Source organism: Rhododendron vialii, chromosome 3a, assembly GCF_030253575.1.
Source record: "Rhododendron vialii isolate Sample 1 chromosome 3a, ASM3025357v1".
In the NCBI taxonomy this organism is placed as follows: Eukaryota; Viridiplantae; Streptophyta; class Magnoliopsida; order Ericales; family Ericaceae; genus Rhododendron; species Rhododendron vialii.
This window is the reverse complement of record NC_080559.1, coordinates 3686307-3704715: the sequence shown is the minus strand read 5'-3', so window position 1 is coordinate 3704715 and position 18409 is coordinate 3686307. Positions and strand designations below refer to the sequence as shown.

Here is an 18409-nt window from a genome sequence, read left to right as displayed (position 1 = left end):
AAATTGTTTGAAGTTGGTTTGTTTTGTAACAAATTGATCTTGAAAAAGTTTTTAACGAGCCAAACTCGAGCTTTAACTCGAGTAAGCATGGTTCCGTAATTGTACAATATGGAGCCATAAGATCTTCCAACTGGGATTCTGCTATCTCGAAGAAAGTATTCCAAATAATTTTTTCAACGAGCTTCTGTTAAGCATGTTATTTCAAGATTATGTGTTTGAACAGAAAACAAAAACAAAACAAAACAAAACAAAACATAAAATAAAAATAAAAAAAGAGGCGGAGTTCTTTTTATTTTGGTGCATAATAGACTGTTATTTTCTATACAAGATTAATAACTAATCTGAGAGAGAGAGAGAGAGAGAGAGAGAGAGAGAGAGAGAGAGAGAGAGAGAGAGAGAGAGAGCAATTCAAGATATCCTTTTTCTATCAGCAAAATGCCTAAGGATTAAACGATAGAAAATTTAGATTACAACAAGATAAATAGGGTAATGGTACAATAACATCCTCGTCCAGGAAGCACAAACCAAGTACATACAACTTTGACCAATCATTTGGAACATAACTCCGGCCAATCATATGCACGTCTTCACACAAATGAATTTATTGGTCTTCCAAAAAAAAAAATTGCCAATCGATGGATGATCTGCTAGTTTGATGTGTTTACTTTCCAGCAGAAACACAAGAGAACCCCCATAGGCTGAAGAATTGTTGGAGATTGAGAAACACCACCAGAGAAGTCATAACACAAGCAGAGACGAACCTATTTGCAGTACAATGACATGAAACCACTTGCAGATGGAGCAGACTGGCCGAGGAAGTAGCAACTTCAGATTTTGAAATCCACTGCACAAGTTCTCCAAACGCTTATCTAAAGCCAAGTTGTACACACTAGCGGACAACTAGCAGATTACATCTTGAAAGATTGTCAGGTTTTTCTAATGAATCAATGTACCAGATTCCCATGACTATGCTTGTCCCTCTAATAATGACATCTTAAACATTTCACCATGTTATTATAAACGGCATCATTTTCGGCCAAATAGAGCTCAGCTTCCTTTCTATTTTTGACATCACCATCAATGAAGAAGTTGTTTCTTTCTTCCACAACAACTCCATGTTCGCAAGCCAAATCCAAGACTCGCAGCGAATGCCTCTACCAAAATTTATTGCTAGTTCGGCCTTTTTCATTGGAGGAGACAACGTATTTTTCACCACTTGGACACAAATCCTGACACCAGTTACCTAAAAGAACAGAGAGAATGAAAACTCCGATTACTGAAAACGTGAAGTGACTGATGAAAGAAACAGACGCCTACTTTTTCGTTACAAAATGGAAGCGTAATGAAATCCAGTTCTACAAAAGTTTAATTGCAAACCAAATATAGAATTTAGAACAGGATATGTATATCCTACGTCGCTACGATACAGGATACATATCCTACGATTTGTAACCAAGTGAGGGAAGAAGTTAAAGCAACTTATTTTATCTTCCTTGAATGGCAAGATCAACTGAAGACTATTCCAGATTTGTTTTCCTTTTACCTTTCCGAGCCTGTTTTACTTTTGTTAAGCGACATCCCTCACGAAGTTACTCCAACATAATGCAAGAGCTTCAGATTCACCTGCAAAATGCACCTTAGCCCAAGTTAAGGCATTGAGCTACAATCCATTTCCTTACACAACGATTAACATTGGAGAGAAATTCGAAAGGGCAAAACAAAAGGCTTGAAACTCATGATCAACTAATTTACTCATAAATAAGTCAAAAAATTGACCTAAAAGAACAGAAGGCCATTGCCATCTCCAATAATAGTAAAATGGAAAACCAAGACACGTGTCTTACCTCTTACACACGCGCGGAAGTAAATGTACATATAAGAGCTTCTTCTTTCAACGAGAATTGGCGAATGAATTTAGCAAACCTCACTCAACATCCCTAAATTAAAAAGTATGAAATAGATATATGAGAAGTTGAGAACCATAAAGAAAAACAATAAGCCAAAATCCAGTACAAAAGCAAAGACAAAGGCATACTAGAACTGGCCCAATCACATAATAGAATTAAAGCCCACCCACAAAGTATGAGTAACAGTTAATACTTCCTTATCCAGCCGATCAAAAAAATAAAATACTTCCTTATCCAAGAGCGAAAAGATCTAAACTCTTAGTACTACTTCCATATGAAAGAGAGAGTACTAAACACCTCTATCTGGTTTGGTTTGTAATGCCAATTCCTGTTCCAAGCAGTGCTTTGTGTTGACCATTTGGAGTCAATAGGTAAATAGACCACCATATTCTTTAACAGAAGACCAAATCAAGCAAGAATCTAGGGGCAAAATCAGTAGAAAAGCATAAAACCTGACATGCCTTCCAACAAAATTTACTATTAATGTATTGATATGTATAACTTCAAAATTATATGAGTTTATAAAAATGAATGTCTCTTGAAAGATATCAGAATAATTTCAAAACGATGTACCACATATTCAAATTAAGTTTTGGAGTCCCCACTTAGAAGACTTGGTCGGAGATGCTCTAAGTTTAATGAAGTATGATTCTAATGGTTTGGTTCTTAGTTGCATGAGGCGGGGGCGGGGGAGGGAGCGGAAACGGGGGTGGGGGAATACAGAGGCTCCCAAGGTTGGGAGCGTGTACATATACTATGAAAATACTGTAGCATAGAGTATTCACTTTAAAAGTACAATCATTCTAGGAAGTAAAAATATGGGCCAAGTCCATAAGCGTAAGAAATTGGCTAGTGTCACAATATATGGTTTTCTTTTCAAGATATCATGACTTGGGCTAGGTATATGAGTTCATCAAATACCATTTTATAAAGCCAAGTGATAAATCACAATTTTTCTATACAAAGATCATACAAAAGCTCCTATCTTCATAAGGAGTGAGCTCCCGTCTCAATGGGAGTGGGCTCTCGTCAAGCTCCTTAGTTGGGAGCGCAACAGCGGACTCCTAAGGTGGGAGCGTCACCACTTTAGGAGCTCCCTGCGACTAAGGTTTGGTTCTCTTTCTTGTGATTATAGATTACCTGGAGGTGCTCTAATAGAGCTAATTCTGTCTATCTAGTATTGGGCACCTATAGCATTGTTGGGCCAGAATCCAGATTCATCATGCCCACGGTTATTTCCTTGTAGAGGAAAAGGGTACCAACAAATATACAGCAACCATTTAGCTATTAAATTCAAATGGCTTTACCATATAAAATAATTCTCACTAATGAAATAGGGACTTTCTTCAGAGATGCAAACTGATGGATGACATTCTGTGTGCATAAACATGTGTAAGTGGAGAATGCTCACCCAAGAGAGAGATAACCCTAAAAAAATCTTCAAAATGTATAAAATACTACCTTCATTTTCTTCCTATGAGTATCCCATCACTGCCACCACCAAACCAAGTCCCAAGCTTCAAACAAGCCATATACTTCACTTCATAATGAACTTCACTGGATACCAACCCACTTCCTGAAGGCCCGAACATCTTCAATCCTCCTGTTTTGAGCCTCAGTTCTAGCACTAGATGCTTTTAAGTTCCTATAAAGATCTTTGTGAAGCTTTAGAAACTCCACTTTTAACATCCACTTGTCAATGTACATACCATGCTCCTTCATGTGCCCAACTACCTCCATCACCCTTTCAAAATAACCACCGCGAAGAAAATTCAATACTATGAACTCGTATAAATCCCTGTTAACCACTAAATTTCCATTCTCAATATTCTGTTTAAAATCCCCCCACAAGATCGTGATTTCCCGATACATCTCCAAAGAAGAATACCCAGAAACCATAATAAAAAAGGTTTGCACGCTAGGATGGATCTTCATCTCTTGCATTTTTCTGTATGTCTTCAAAGCATCCCCTGTCATTTTAGCTTTCCAGAAGAAGTAGATAGAAGAATTGAGCTCATACACCGTAGAAGCCACAGTTTTCTCCTCTTCTTCCATTTCTCTGATGAAAGACTGGGCCAAATCTGCTTTTCTAGTTGAAGTTGTTCTTCTCTCTGAAAGAGTTAAGGATTCATTAGCCATATCTATGTCCAAACCTGCCTTCCTAATTTGTTTTCGCAATGCTCCTGCTTCTCTAAACATATTCTGTTCATAGTAAGCCCTTAACAGTGATAAATATAAACTGTTGCCCATCGGACACCCTGCCAACGCCATGTCATCCAAAATGTCATGAGCAATCTCCAACCACCCCAAATTAATGCAAGCATCAACCACTTCAGAGCACCAACTTTCGTCTTTCATTGAACCCGCCTTCTGAATGCTAATCAAAAGCTTTGACAGTTCACTAATCCTACCACTTCTCTTACATGTTACAACAAGCTTAGCTATTCCTTTGTTGTTAATCACAATTTTCCCACTCTTACACATAACAAACTCCTCTTTCGGATCCACTTTGAAGACAGAGTCCTTGTGGATCAGTTCAGGGAATACCTGTATTTTCAATCCCGCCCTTAGATTTTGAGATCCGATTGGGACAAAACAAGGCTTCTCAGGATTTTTCTTATCTTCTCGGCTGTTAATAAATTCCTTACATCTATACAAATCAAATATGAGTTCCGAAGCAGCACTGATGTCATTAAATTTGAAATGTAAGCTCAGCAAACTATCATAGAACTGTATGTAGTGATGAATCAAAGGAACTGAAACCTGATCGACAACATCTTTATATTTCTTCAACTCGTCCCTCTGACCATTCATCTCATGAATCCTAGAGATGATAATAATGGTGTGTGCATCTGCTATGATGCCAGTTTCTGCCATCAGTTCTATAATCTGATAGCCCTTGAAAGTTGACTTGTACCTCCCACAAGCATCCAAAACAAGGTTAAATATCATCGTATCAGGTTTTATCAACTTTTTAGAAGCAGATCTGGTTTCACTCAAATTTTGAAAACGATCACATAGCTCAATCAAGATATTGGATGCAAGATATGTCCCAACATCTGTTTTCACCATATGCAAAAAGACCATCCTCAATATATTCAAAGGTGGCAAACACTCTTTCTCCAGCATTAGCCTCAAAATCATTGATGTGGGACCAGGCAATTGAGCTCTTGCTAAGGAAAGAGAGAGCTTAATTAGTAAGTCAGGCCGAAGTAAATCACGTTTCTCCTTTAGTACTAAAAAAACCAAATCACATGCCCTATGAAGCCAGTTGGGATCAGATGAGTAGGACAGCTCAGTCATAAGTTCATTCATAAGATACTGGTTTGGAAAACCATACAAGTTTTTGAAATCACTATACGCTTCCCATGCTTCACTAACTTGATGCTCCTTCAAAGCAACTTCAAGCTTTCTGAGCAGAATTGTGCGAGAGGATCCTTCCCAACATATGCTTCCTGTCTTAATAGGCGTACAGTAATGTTGCAGAAAGTGTTTATGACTCGTTTTGAAAACTCGAAGATTTTTGAAATGGTGGTTGCAAACATATCCCCTGTCGCAGATCGATCTTAAATCAGTCTTCTGAGTGACTGAACAAAAATGAATAACTGATGCATAGCTTCTGATGAAAACATGATGAGAGAAGAGAGCTTTCTTCAATGATTGTGCCATTCAGATGCACTTCTGAAAACATGCTAGTACAGGAATGTCATATAGCAGTCAATGCTAGTGCCATCCACTTTTTGGATGACGGTATCAACCATGAACGGCTATTTGATGACACAGTTACCCTGTTTTCAGTAATCCACATAAGATCAGATACTTGGTCACCCACATCCACTAATATATCCTTCTTTGTGCTCTTATGTGACACATTTTCTACCTATTACCTGTTCAAGAATATAGACCAATAAGATTCAAGGAGGCGATACAACTGCATCAGCGACACTGACCCATGAATCACAGGTTGAGCATTCATCACAAAAATATGATTCAGGGTACATGGGCACATTATATATATATATATATATATGATTTGGTTTTTAGTACTAAAGGAGAAACGTGATCCCAACTGGCCAAGTAGGGTACATTATATATATGTTTTGGGTTGATCGGTACTATGAGGTCCGCAATTATTATGCCATGTCATCCAAATTAGGGGATCCCCTACTTAGCTTAGCTTAAGTGCGGACCTCATAGATCCCAATCAACCCAAAACACACACACACACACACACACACACACACACACACACACACATATATATATATATATATAATGTACCCTACTTAGCTGTCCTTTCCGGTGTTTGGCAACCCAAAACCTCCCACTAATTTGGCCCCCGATTTGTGTCGTCCAGGCACACAAATCCACCTGCGGGTGGATTTGCCAACGACATGGGGAACCTCCATCGTTGGTGAAGCGGGGTGGTTGGATGACAGTTCTGCCCTTTTCTTTAATCTAACATCACCAACGATTTATGCCTCTCTCTCGCCGATCACATATGCATGTATACGTATATGCATAGATACAACCACAATCGCACACATACGCATACCGTGAGAGATAGAGAGAGGCACAAATCGAGAGAGAGAGAGAGAGAGAGAGAGAGAGAGAGAGACGGACGAGGACAGGAAGAGAGAGAGACAGACCGGACTGATCTGAGCAAGAGGCCGCCGGTGTCGAGGGAACCGAGCCCGGCGACGAGGCGCCGGTGTCGGAATTGGAATCGCCAAAGTTGAAGATGACTGCGTGTAGTTGTAGAGAGAGAAAAATTGCGTGTAGTTGTCGAATACTCCGTAATTTTTTCCGAAATGGGTTTTTTGGGTATGGTTTTGATTTTCGCGCTCTATCCATTGTGTTCACGAAAGTTAGGAACTTCGCGTTAAAAGTCCATTGTGTTCGTGACATTAGTACCTTCGCATTAAAAATGGAGCGCGAAAATCAATTTTTTTTTAAAAATCTATCTAGCATCCAGGGGAGATCACGGGTCGGGTTATGGGAAGTGGGAGATGGAGCAAACAATTGGACCAGAGTTCGGCTCCCCTCCAGTATGGTAATGTCCAATATGATGTGGAGAAAAGCATGCTTTTAATGAAGTTTATAAGAACGTGAGAGATTCGATCATTTACATTGTGGTGTCACCTCTCATTTATAGGCAAGATTTGTGGTATCACCTCTTATTTATAGGCAAGACTTTGAGTGTTGGACAAGTAGATGATGTCACTTTCGACTATAAGTATAAAGCTTCTAGATTATGTCATTTTCGGTCATAAGTAAAAAACTTCTAGATGACCCTTTGATTCCCACTTGCATATACTATTCATGAGATACCGCCGAACGAGCTAAGGTCTTACTGAGCGATTACGTGGTAGAACATGCCATAAAGGGAATACGCTCGGGAGAGCCTCTGGGGTCGGCACACGCTCGGTGGAATAGAGGAGTGCCTTCCCCCGACGTGTAGTGATGTTATAGACGAATTGAGATACCCGCCCTATTGGTTCCGAGTATGAAAGAACCCTCGGAACCTTCGGAACTATGGATATTCGGCCCACTACAGATTTTTTGGTGGTCTTCTGCTAAGCAGTGTGTGCAAATAGAGTTGCAAAGTTTTTATTCTGGCCTCTGGGATTTGAATAACTTTTTCACTGATTCTAACATGGCGAGGGAACATCAAGTCGTGTTTGTATAGTACCTTTTCGAGTTATCTAAAATGCAGAGAAAGTTTTAGGGTGTGTTGGTGGGGAGTTGCGAAACAAAGTTCAAATCTTCCCATCAGAGTCCATTCGACTAGGAATCCAGCATGTACCTACCGAGCCCACACACCCTTGGACCATGGTAAGGAAACCGCTTGTCAATGTGAGGTCCGGTTCCGCTTGTAAATGTGAGGTCCGGTCCCGGACATCGCATCAACTCACCGTTCTTCCCACAGGTTCACGGGCACGTTGACTCGGTGAATGTCGTATTCAGTGTCAAACCGACACCGGCGAGAAGATTTGGAACCCATAGTCGTTTAGAGCTTCCAAGCTCTAGTAGTTAAATGAACTTTAATCGAGCACTAAATTGATTGTTTTTAGCCATTATAAGCTTATCAGTTGTCCTTTCAAAAAAAGCTTATCAGTTGTAGCTTGATAAAGTTCAGTTTGAAAGTTTAACCAAATTTGAAAATCGTTCTAAGTAGGTTTGTTTATGTAACAAATTGGTCTCGAAAAAGTTTTTAACGAGCCTAACTTGAGCTTTTGACTTGAGTAGCATGGTTCCCTAATTGTACAATCTGGAGCCATAAGTTCTTCCAAGCGGGATTCTGCTATCTCGAAGAAAGTATTCCAAATAATTTGTCCAACGAGCTTCTGTTAAGCGTGTTATATCGAGAGAGAGAGAGAGAGAGAGAGAGAGAGAGAGAGCAATTCAAGATTTCCTTTTTCTTATCAGCAAAATGCCTAAGATTAAACAATAAGAAATTAAGGTTACAACAAGATAATGTAGGGTCATGGTACAATAACATCCTCGTCCAGGAAGCACAAACCAACCAAGTACATACAACTTTGACCAATCATTCGGAACACGACTCCGGCCAATCATATGCATGTTGTCACACAAATGCATTTACTGGTCTTCCAAATAATTTTGCCAATCGATAGATGATCTGCTAGTTTGATGTTGTATGCTTTCCAGCAGAAAGAAAAGAGAACCCCGTAGGCAGAAAAATTGTTGGAGCAGCGAAGCCGTAAGGCCCGTAACACAAGCAGAGACGAACTTCTTCGCAGTACAATGACATGAAACCACTAGCAGATGGAGCAGACTGGCCTGAGGAAGTAGCAATTTGTACTCACTATCGGACAACTCCAAGATTACATCTTGAAAGAATTGTCAGGTTTTTCTAAAGAATTGATGTACCAGATTCCCATGACTATGCTTGGCCCTCAAATAACCGACATCTTAAACATTTCACAATGTTATCAAAAACCGCATCATTTTCGGCCAAATAGCGCTCAGCTTCCTTTCTATTTTTGACGACATCCCCATCAATAAAGAAGTTGTTTCCTTCTTCCACAATGACTCCATGTTCGCAAGCCAAATCCAAGACCTCAGACTCGCAGCGAATGCCTCTACCGAAATTTATCGCTAGTTCAGCCTTCTTCATTGGAGGAGACAACGTATTTTTCACCACTTGGACACAAATCCCGACACCAGTTACCTAAAGAACACAGAGAATGAAAACTCCAATTGCTGAAAACGTGAAGTGACTGATGTAAGGAACAGACACCTACTTTTTCGTAACAAAATGGAAGCATAATGAAATCTAGTTCTACAAAGGTTAATTGCAAACCGAATATAGAAGACCTCTTCATATTGAACTGGACAACGTTAAAGAATCACATGTCAAGTCTAGAAGTGGACTTTAAATTAAATGCCATCTCTACATAGAAAGCTTCAACATAGAACTTGCTTTAAACGTCATAATTTTTATCATGTCAGTTCTATATTCATATAACCTAAACCAAACCAACATAGACCAGACCAGACTAAGATTTGTGTGCCAATCAATCGGGGCAAGCAATATGCTATTCATTTTTGCCATTTTACTCTTACAACTTCTATGTATCCAATCTTCACTAAGCTCCTACACTTTTTTACCACAGCTCCAACGATATGGGATACATATCCTACGATTTGTGTCCAAGTGAGGGAAGAAGAAGTTTAAAAAAACTCACAACAGTTGGGGGATAAAAGTGAAATCAACCCTCACAAAGAGCACAAAACCGTTTTAACAAGTCAAGAAATCAATCATATCCCAATACTAGTCGAACAAACAAGTCAAGAACTAATCATATCCCAGTAGTCTAACGGACAAGTCAAGAAACTAAACATATCCCAGCAGTCTAACAAACAAGTCAAGAAACGAATCGTGTTTTCTAGTTAGATTAGTGGGATATTATTCGTAAAGTCAAGTGTCGGTGTTTTCTAGTTAGATTACTTGCATATGATTTGTTTTTTGACTTGTTTGTTAGACTGCTGGGATATGTTTAGTTTCTTGACTTGGAAATGATTAGTGTCTTGACTAATTAAAACGGTTTTATACTCCTTGCGAGGGTTGATTTCATTTTTATTCCCCAACTATTGTGATTTTTTTTTTTTTTAATTTCTTCCCTCACTATAAGTGTCATTTGCTTGGTCCTTAATGTGAGTGATTTCAGTTCGTTGTCCAATTACAGACCACCGTCCAAACGAGTGACGTTAGAAACCTTAGAACAATCGCTTTCATAAGAAGCTAGAAAACTTAACACATACAACCGTTCACACCCACCTTACACGAGCCCAGGGCCCTCCCCCTCTACCACCATCTCCTAACACCACTACAAACCCAATGCAGATGTATCGATTAAGATCACGATCTGGCCTCCAGGAGTTAAATTGAGGACACCATTTTAGGTTGAGGACTCCATTTTAGAAAGCTACAGGTTTACCCAACCCCCCAAGCATTTTCATCAACAGTAATTACCGGTTGACCTTATTTTGCATCTCTTGGTCTTCACCGAATTTGATCAGCCACCCAAGTCTATTCTCTCTCAACTTATCTTCCTTGGTGTTACCCCTACCAATTAAAAAATCCTTGCATTTCTAGTTTTTTCTCTCTTAGTCATACCACCCATCCATCTGCAATTCAGCAAATACTCATTCTCTTGTGTTGTCTCTTGGTTGCTCAAAATTCTGTCTTGTATAACACCATTTGCATTATAGCTTTTTCATAATGAAAAATTCTTTCATAAGCATCCTTGAGTCGCAAACTATGCCAAAAAAGGATCTTATCCTCTCTATTTAATAAATATGCCTATCAATAAAGGTTTACCTTATCTTCAGACCTGAGCAATCCTGTTCTTGAAATTCTCATCCTTACAGCCGCATGGAATGGCAAGGCATTTCCACCACAAGTAACCTCCTCTGCATGTCCAAAGCCCTTCACAGATTTTACGTTTGATCTCACCTAGATGTCAGCAAGGTGACCAAAAGTTAACATCAGCAGTCACACGAACCACATTAATGAAACGGATCAATGACTTGATAAGTTCAACCTGATTAACAAATATGATTAAAGCCTGAGATTGGCATAACGAAGAACGAATCTTCCGTAGTGCTTGGGTCATGATTTGTGATTGCATGTCCTTGTATTTGTCACCAATGAGAACAACATCAATTTCACGCTGGGGAACAAGAGCGGCTACCTACAAAAATTAACATATGGTGAACATCGTATATAGTACAAAGCCAATGGAGGGGTTTGCAGAAGGAACAAATCCTTGATAACAATGCAAGAAGGAGAAGACGAAGAAGAAGAATTTAAGAGTACATGAGGTGTGTTAAAGCATCCAACTCAAAACCAATTGGCAATGAGTGGAGAGGCCGCCCAGGCTCATATATATACTAGGTTTGAAGGTTATATTTAACCAATGTGGGACAAGCTCCAACACTCCCCCGCACGTGCGACCCCTAACTTGCACGTGGTGAGGTAAACAACTATCAACGACAAACAAAGGGGGAACCACCATCAATGACATAGAGTCTTGTCCAAAAGCCTCTGAAAACCTATCTTTGATACCATGCTAAAGCATCCAACTCAACCAACTAGCAATGAGTGGAGAGGCTGCTCAAACTCATATTCTAGGTTTGATTCTTTGAAGGGTTATATCTAACCAATGTGGAACAAGCTCTAACAAGGTGAACGCTTTTGAAGGGATAATAGCATCAACTGAAAAATTGAAAGCAAGAGACAGAATGTAACTTGGAATGTAAACACTTAACCACCAATGGACCAATGAACTATAAACTTGTAAAACTGTCAAATTGAGGGGTTTACTAAAGTCCAAATCAAAGAACATGCACAACTGAAATGGCTATATAACATCCCTTCCTGACTAGGCAAACTATTACCTGCACCCTCCCAAAAAATAGGTTAAACCCAGACGCACACAAGACTCCTTACAGGCTCTAGATGAATTTAGTAGGCAGACGGTCTCTTCTTAACTTTACAAATGGAACAATAACTAGAAAATTACAAAAGAATTATGACATCTAATTTACCAACGTCCTGTCAGAATAAATCAATCAGAGAGTATCAGAAGAATTCATCACCATTCCATTGCACTAAAGCATATAACATGGAGGCGGGAGATACCCAAAAAATTCCCTTTTCTAAGCAGGTTACGGGATGAAAGAAAAATATCATTTCTAAACATCTTGTTAGACTTCAACTATTTGAGTTTTTCCCATGAGGTATATGCCTGTTTACACATAGACAAATATTCATAATTCACTACTATGGCCAAGTACAAAATAGAGGTACTATCTTCAAAATATCCAAATGGCATACTGGTTTATTCAGATTAATAAGATATGGTAGTGTTACTCAGAAGCGTTCAAAGGAGATCCATTTTTGCCACACCAACACAACTCCCTCATGAAGTCTTGCCCAAAGAAAACACAATTCCTCATGAAGAGTTGTCTAGAGAGAACAAAATTCTCCCATGTAGAGGAGTGTTGACCAGAGCAAACAACTCATGAGAACCCAGTTACAAAACGACAACGAGCCAGTCCCATGTCAATAGGACCCAACATGTAGAAAACCTATCCCTGGTGTGTACGTTTGGTGGGGCATACATAGACCTAGGTTTCCTCACATAAAAAACATATACACTCGCTGTAACAAGCCAGAGAGCCTATCAAGAATAGACCCAGCCATAAAGGACCAAAAATAAGTAAAACTGTTAACAGCTGCATCCCGACATGGTTTCTGACAGCATCAATAGACTTTCAAGGACAAGACAATCTAAGTAGAACAACATGCTTTACGCGCTTTATGCACTACAGTAGAAAGTTCCACGACTCTCCGTGATTTCCCCACTCACTGAATTGGATTTCCATTGGATGCTTTAGCATAATAGCATGGTATTAAAGCTACGCTTCGGAAGGTTTTTGGCAAGACTACATTTTGCTAGTTATCGATTCCGCTTGTTAATCCAACAATACATCTCACTTAATTGTGATCCTCATAGTGTGAATCTCTTGTTTAGCTCTCCCGGGCAAGTCAAGGTTTACTTTCGAGAAGGTGTTAAGAAATTGCCCAATAAATGTTAAATAATACCTAAAAGAACATATATGGGAGTCTAGGCAGCCTCTCCACAGATAACCAATTGGTTTTGAGATTGATGCTAGAAAAAAAGAAGACAACTATGGGGCGGAGGAAGAGGACTCACGCTATCAACCACAATTACATCTACTGATCCACTTTTGGTCAGTGTATCAACCATGCACAGCAAATTCTCAGCAGAGTCTGGCTGAGAAATGAGGAGGTTTTCCGTGTTTACTCCTATTGCTTCTGCTAGGGAAGGGTCCATTGCATTCTCCACATCAAGATATGCACAATAACCTGCAATAAAGACCATTCATTGTCCACAGATGACATAAAGCAATAAGAAAAGGGTGAGTAAACACTCATGGAGGAGGTGAAGAGTGTAATTGTGAGAAGCATAGCTGTAGCTCACTACACATGAGAGAATGCATGTATCATGTATGTGTATTTGGCAGCCGTTGCATCTCTGCAAAGCAACTTACACAAACTGCAAGCAGAATTTATGAACTGCCAAACTGACTATCTTTTAGTAGACATTTTCCAACAAAAAAGGCATCCAATCTGAACAAGAAAACATTTGAAATCCACTTTCCATTTAATGGACTTCTATATAAAGGTGGATATTTAATCCATAAACATAATTGTGTATATTCACATAAGGAAACTTGGGAAAATATGTTTGATCATAGATCAAGTGGCCCAATACAACCATGAATAACTTTATGCCTATGCTAATCAGGAAGCATTCTGACCATACTTCACAGTCTCGAGTAGCAAGGTAGATGTTTGGCCTGAAAATGAACACCTAAGCAAATGCCTTCAGGATCTCCCTCAGTTATGAACATTGTTCTACCCACAACATTTAGAAGGCGTTCTAGAGGACCAAAAATTAAAACCAGGCCTCTTCAAGAATGCGAAGTAAAACTGCTTAACTGCAGTTCTGTGAGTCCGCCCCTCCATATTTGCCCACACATGGATATCTGAGAGCAATTTAGGCATCACAACACATTAGCATGGAGCCATGGACAATGTTCGAAAGACAAAACCCAATCATAGAGTTCTAACCTTGATGTCAAAAGTTTAGGCTTCCAATCTCCCACAATAAACTTTCTTGCCCATGCCAAGGGCAGCATTCTTCACAGTCGATTATAATGAATCATATGCAATAGTTTGTGGTAGCCCCCAAGAAATATGACATTTTCTAAGCATCCATAACATAATAAGTTGAGCTAGCATTATTGTATATCAGCTAACCAAGCGTTTGATAACCATGAATCAAAGAGTAATAGTCTTCCTTTTCAGAGAGGACCTAACAAATCATGTTCAAACTACCACAATTTGAAACTGATAATGGAAAAAAGAAAATTGTACCTCCAAGCTTTTGGGCTTCCTTGATGATATGAAGGGCAAGAGTTGTCTTGCCTGATGCTTCTTGCCCATAAATTTCAACCATCCTACCCTGCATAGTGAGGAAAAAACGTGGAATTTTCATATTTGACAAATAATGGGCACTGTGAACCAACAACCACAATGGAAAACATAGAAATTCAGCTTAACATTCGCCAAAAAAACCACAACAACATATGTCGGGTTGTCTGCAACACTTTTACAAAAACATTTGCCTGAAGTTGCAGAAAAGAAAAGCAACAAGAAGGCATTACAATTTCCACGTCATGTCTTTCTCTTATCTTGAGAAAGCGCAACAAAAAATTGTTGACCTCCACAAAGAAGCAATAGCTAGAGAGATATCCTTCTGAGCTACAAATAAAGGATCATGATCAACTCACGGAAGCAAAAGCGAGAAATTAAATGATACATTATCTTGTAACACCCCAAGTATCTGACTAAAATAAAGGGCATAACAGGTACACCTTTTGCTTGGGGCAAAAAGGTGCAGTTTTGAGGGGTATATATAATTCCGAGAATAATACTAAGATAGCTAACCCAAAGAAAAAAGAGACGCAGAACGATAGAGATAAGACGATCTTTGTCCAAGCAAGGCTTGGGCCAATTCATATAACAAATACTTGTCATTTAACCTCCTGTTGAAAATAAAGATTACTGGCTTACTTATAGGCTCAAGACCAATACTCCTATGAAATTACAGTACAAAAACTTCACAGTGTGAAAAGTATATTAATCGCTAGAAACTGCATAAAATTACAGTTAGAAATGTGTTCAGTGACACAAAATGAAAAAGGGAAAGTAGGACTGGCCCTTTAATGTGTGTAAATATGAACAAGGGAAAGTTTTTCAAATTAAAATATTAGACGCTGCTGCCATATAATTGTACAAATAGAAGTTTTGTAAAGCATTTGAAATGAAACAAAAGGTGGTCAGAGCAGGACCGGCTGCAAGGTATCTACGTATATGTCTTAAAAGAAAAATCCATATCACTTATCGAAAGCTATAGGTCTGGCAAGCTAATATTTTTTATCATCACAGAATGCGGAACAAGAGGAGGCTACTTTGTACAGCATGAATTTCTTGCATTATTATGGTTTTTCTACCACTGCATATTTGCAGCCTATTTATGCATTGGTTTGCAGAAGATTGCATACAGGAATCATAGATTTTTCAGGAAGTCACCTTGGGTAATCCTCCAATCCCAAGAGCTATATCAAGCTTCAATGAACCCGTAGATATCACAGGCAAACGCCTTGAATTAAAAAAGCGCTGCAAAGACAACATAGACTCTCTGCCAAAATCACTTGCTAGCCTTGAGAGAGCCAGGCGAAGTGCAGTATCTTTTTCCTCTGCTCTGACTTCACTGTGAAGTTCATCACGTACAAATTCTGAAACCTCAACTGGAAACAAGAAAACAATAGAAATATTGTCAAGTTAGATGATGAAGCACCTATGCGGCCACTGCTAGGACACAATTCGTCGATAGTAAAAACATTTAAGAAAAGGTGACACGGGCACAGCTGGGCTATGGCTTTACAACTGTTATTTTATAATTGAGCAACCTTTAATAGTTAACGGTAACAAAATCAAATGCAAAAATGAGGTAAATGGCATAGTTAATGAAAGATTCAACCTACAAACCGCAAACCACAGTTAATGCCAATAGTAACGTACAAATCAAAGTTAGATGTCATTGCATCAAAGAACCAAGAAAACAACACATAAATCTGAAGCACGTTGAGGATAGAAAAAAGTCTTATCAAGCTAAATTCAACTTTATATAAAAGAAAGAACTACTCAAGTTGGGGTACGACCGGGCCACCCGGGTACATACAGGATGTTGTGAATAGCTTGATACGCATCGTTGGGCCCACTTACGAACTACTTAAGCTTTTGGGATAATTGGCCACTTAACATAGTATCGACGTTCAGCTAAGGAGAGGCCTTGAGTTTGAGTCCCACAATGTGTATTTGTTCTCCGTTTAATTCTACTTATCCCCTTTCTATTCTGTTTAGCTCTATGTATGGAAAATTGCATCTCCATGTGGAACACGGGGAGGGCATCGAATAGCTTGTATACAAAATGTTGTGCTCATTTTTCTAACAGCTTATGCTTGTATGCAGATGTACTGAGTGGAATATTAGCCCCTAATACATACCAGCTTCACAGTTGGACCAAATCATTCATAGAACGAAATACCCATGTACAAATTCATAAGAGATATTTATTTACCTGCGGAAGAAACTAATCGGCTTCGACTCCCAACCCAAGTTATTGGGTATTTACCTCCACTCTGTTGAAACCAAAAGAGCAAGAATATGAAATACTACTATCAACACCAAGCAACCCAGAAACATAGCAGTGTTAGTGTTAGTGTGTGTGTGTGTGTGTGTGAGAGAGAGAGAGAGAGAGAGAGAGAGAGAGAGGAACCTCGTGGTGGGGGGAGGAGAGGAGGGGTCTTCTGGTGAAGGGATTGAAGCGAAGGGAGTGAAGGAATAGGGGTCTGAAAGAGGAGACCATTCTTGGCCCTCTTTCGTTCTACAAGGATGCTTCCCGGGTTTTGAAGAAGTGTCGTCTGAGAGTGAGCCCGCCCTGATAAAGTCCAGCAAAATCACTAAATACAACTTTAAAATACAATTCCGAACATAAATGCCTGATCTCCATGCTTCAGTAGATATTGGACCACCATGTTTTGGTCGGTATTGGGCCTTCAACAGATTCATCGCTTCAGTCCATAATACAATTAATCGCATATGGGTGCAAATCTCAAGTTTGTAAATAATTGAAAGCGGATTCTTATTATTCTTACGCTTCTAATTCTTCAATTTATGGGCGGTTGGGGTGAAACCCGACCCGACCCGGATAGAACCCCCAATTGCCAACAACCCTAGTCGTAATTATGCTGAAGTGTTGGCCTAGTTGTATTCTCCATAAATTTCATGGGTAGTTGGCATAATTTTTAGGTTTCATAGGCTTTGTTCGGAATTTTGTTTTTCTTGAAAGGAAAGGAAATAGGAGTAAAAAATAGAAAATGATTAAGAAAGTGGAAATTTTTACTCTTGCTGCTTTATTTTGCTATTCAAGTGGGAGGTGCCAATGTAACCAAAACATGTTGCATTAGCATGGTGATTTACTAGACACGCACGGATTTTAAGGAAAACATGTTTATTTATCATTGGTCCACTCTTTCAAAAAAAAAAAAAAATCATTGGTCCACCATGCTATCTTCACTCATAATCTTTAAAGGAGAATGCTAGGTACAAAGAAAATTTACCCCAAAAATACCCCGAAAACAGCAATCAATGGTTGAGAATTACTTTGATGATTGTATCACACACATCAAAGTGAATCTCAACCACTAGTTGATCTTTTCGGGATAGTTTCGGTATAAATTTTCTTTGTTCCTAGTATTTCTGATCTTTAAAATCACCACATTAAACATCAAATTTAGTCAGTATCTGTTTCGATTTCTTTAAAAAAACAAAATTTTAAAAGAAAGATAATCTCAAACTTAAAAGGAAAAATTTCAAAAAAATCCCTGAATTTTCTGACAACTCGCAAAAAAACACCTGAACTTTCACTATTAACAAAAAAACACCTAAACTTAGCATTCCGTTAACAATTAGACCACTGCCGTCCAATTCCGTTAGTTTGTAACTGATGGAGCTAACGGAAGGCGTTAACTTTTTTTTTTTATTACTTTTTACATTCAAAAATTACTTTTAACTTTTTCTTTTTTTATTGGTAAATAAATATGCAATAAAGTTCTTTTTTTCTTATTATTTATCGAAAATTACTTTAATCCTATTTTTATTTTCAAATTTTACCTTTCCCCCCCCCCCCTCTCTCTCCCTTTTTTTTTCTTATTAGAATTGACTCCACACCACCAATTAACCCCACAACCAACCGCCTAAGCCTTAGCCACAATTTCAGAAATTCAAAAGTTCTTTTAACCTCCTCTTTGTAACT

The 18409-nt window shown here is 38.8% G+C and overlaps 2 protein-coding genes across 8 annotated transcripts; both read right to left on the bottom strand.

Annotated features, from left to right (window-relative positions):
- Window positions 1-419: 419 nt before the first annotated feature.
- On the bottom strand, window positions 420-6020 carry LOC131318587 (pentatricopeptide repeat-containing protein At4g17616). Of its 4 annotated transcripts, XM_058348476.1 has the most exons (4): window positions 3369-6019; window positions 1845-1937; window positions 1544-1623; window positions 420-1243 (listed from the first exon to the last, which is right to left on the bottom strand). In XM_058348476.1, the coding sequence occupies exon 1, from the start codon at window positions 5574-5576 to the stop codon at window positions 3462-3464; it is 2115 nt and encodes a 704-aa protein (XP_058204459.1). In that variant the 5' UTR covers window positions 5577-6019; the 3' UTR covers window positions 420-1243; window positions 1544-1623; window positions 1845-1937; window positions 3369-3461. The 4 variants fall into 4 exon arrangements, with proteins under 4 accessions (XP_058204459.1, XP_058204460.1, XP_058204461.1 ...); XM_058348477.1 differs by lacking the exon at window positions 1544-1623; XM_058348478.1 differs by lacking the exons at window positions 1544-1623; window positions 1845-1937 and having other exon boundaries at window positions 3369-6020.
- LOC131318590 (DNA repair protein recA homolog 2, mitochondrial) lies at window positions 420-17188 on the bottom strand. 4 transcript variants are annotated; one of them, XR_009197739.1, is made up of 9 exons: window positions 16871-17153; window positions 16673-16733; window positions 15622-15839; window positions 14404-14491; window positions 13157-13329; window positions 10979-11128; window positions 10756-10890; window positions 8708-9102; window positions 420-806 (listed from the first exon to the last, which is right to left on the bottom strand). XR_009197739.1 is itself a non-coding variant. In XM_058348487.1 (8 exons), exons 1-8 carry the CDS (start codon window positions 16958-16960, stop codon window positions 8815-8817), a joined length of 1203 nt encoding a protein of 400 aa, XP_058204470.1. In that variant the 5' UTR covers window positions 16961-17153; the 3' UTR covers window positions 8324-8814. The 4 variants fall into 4 exon arrangements, 2 of the variants coding, with proteins under 2 accessions (XP_058204470.1, XP_058204471.1); XR_009197738.1 differs by lacking the exon at window positions 420-806 and adding an exon at window positions 8324-8447 and having other exon boundaries at window positions 8501-9102; XM_058348487.1 differs by lacking the exon at window positions 420-806 and having other exon boundaries at window positions 8324-9102.
- Between the last annotated feature and the right edge of the window lie 1221 nt (window positions 17189-18409).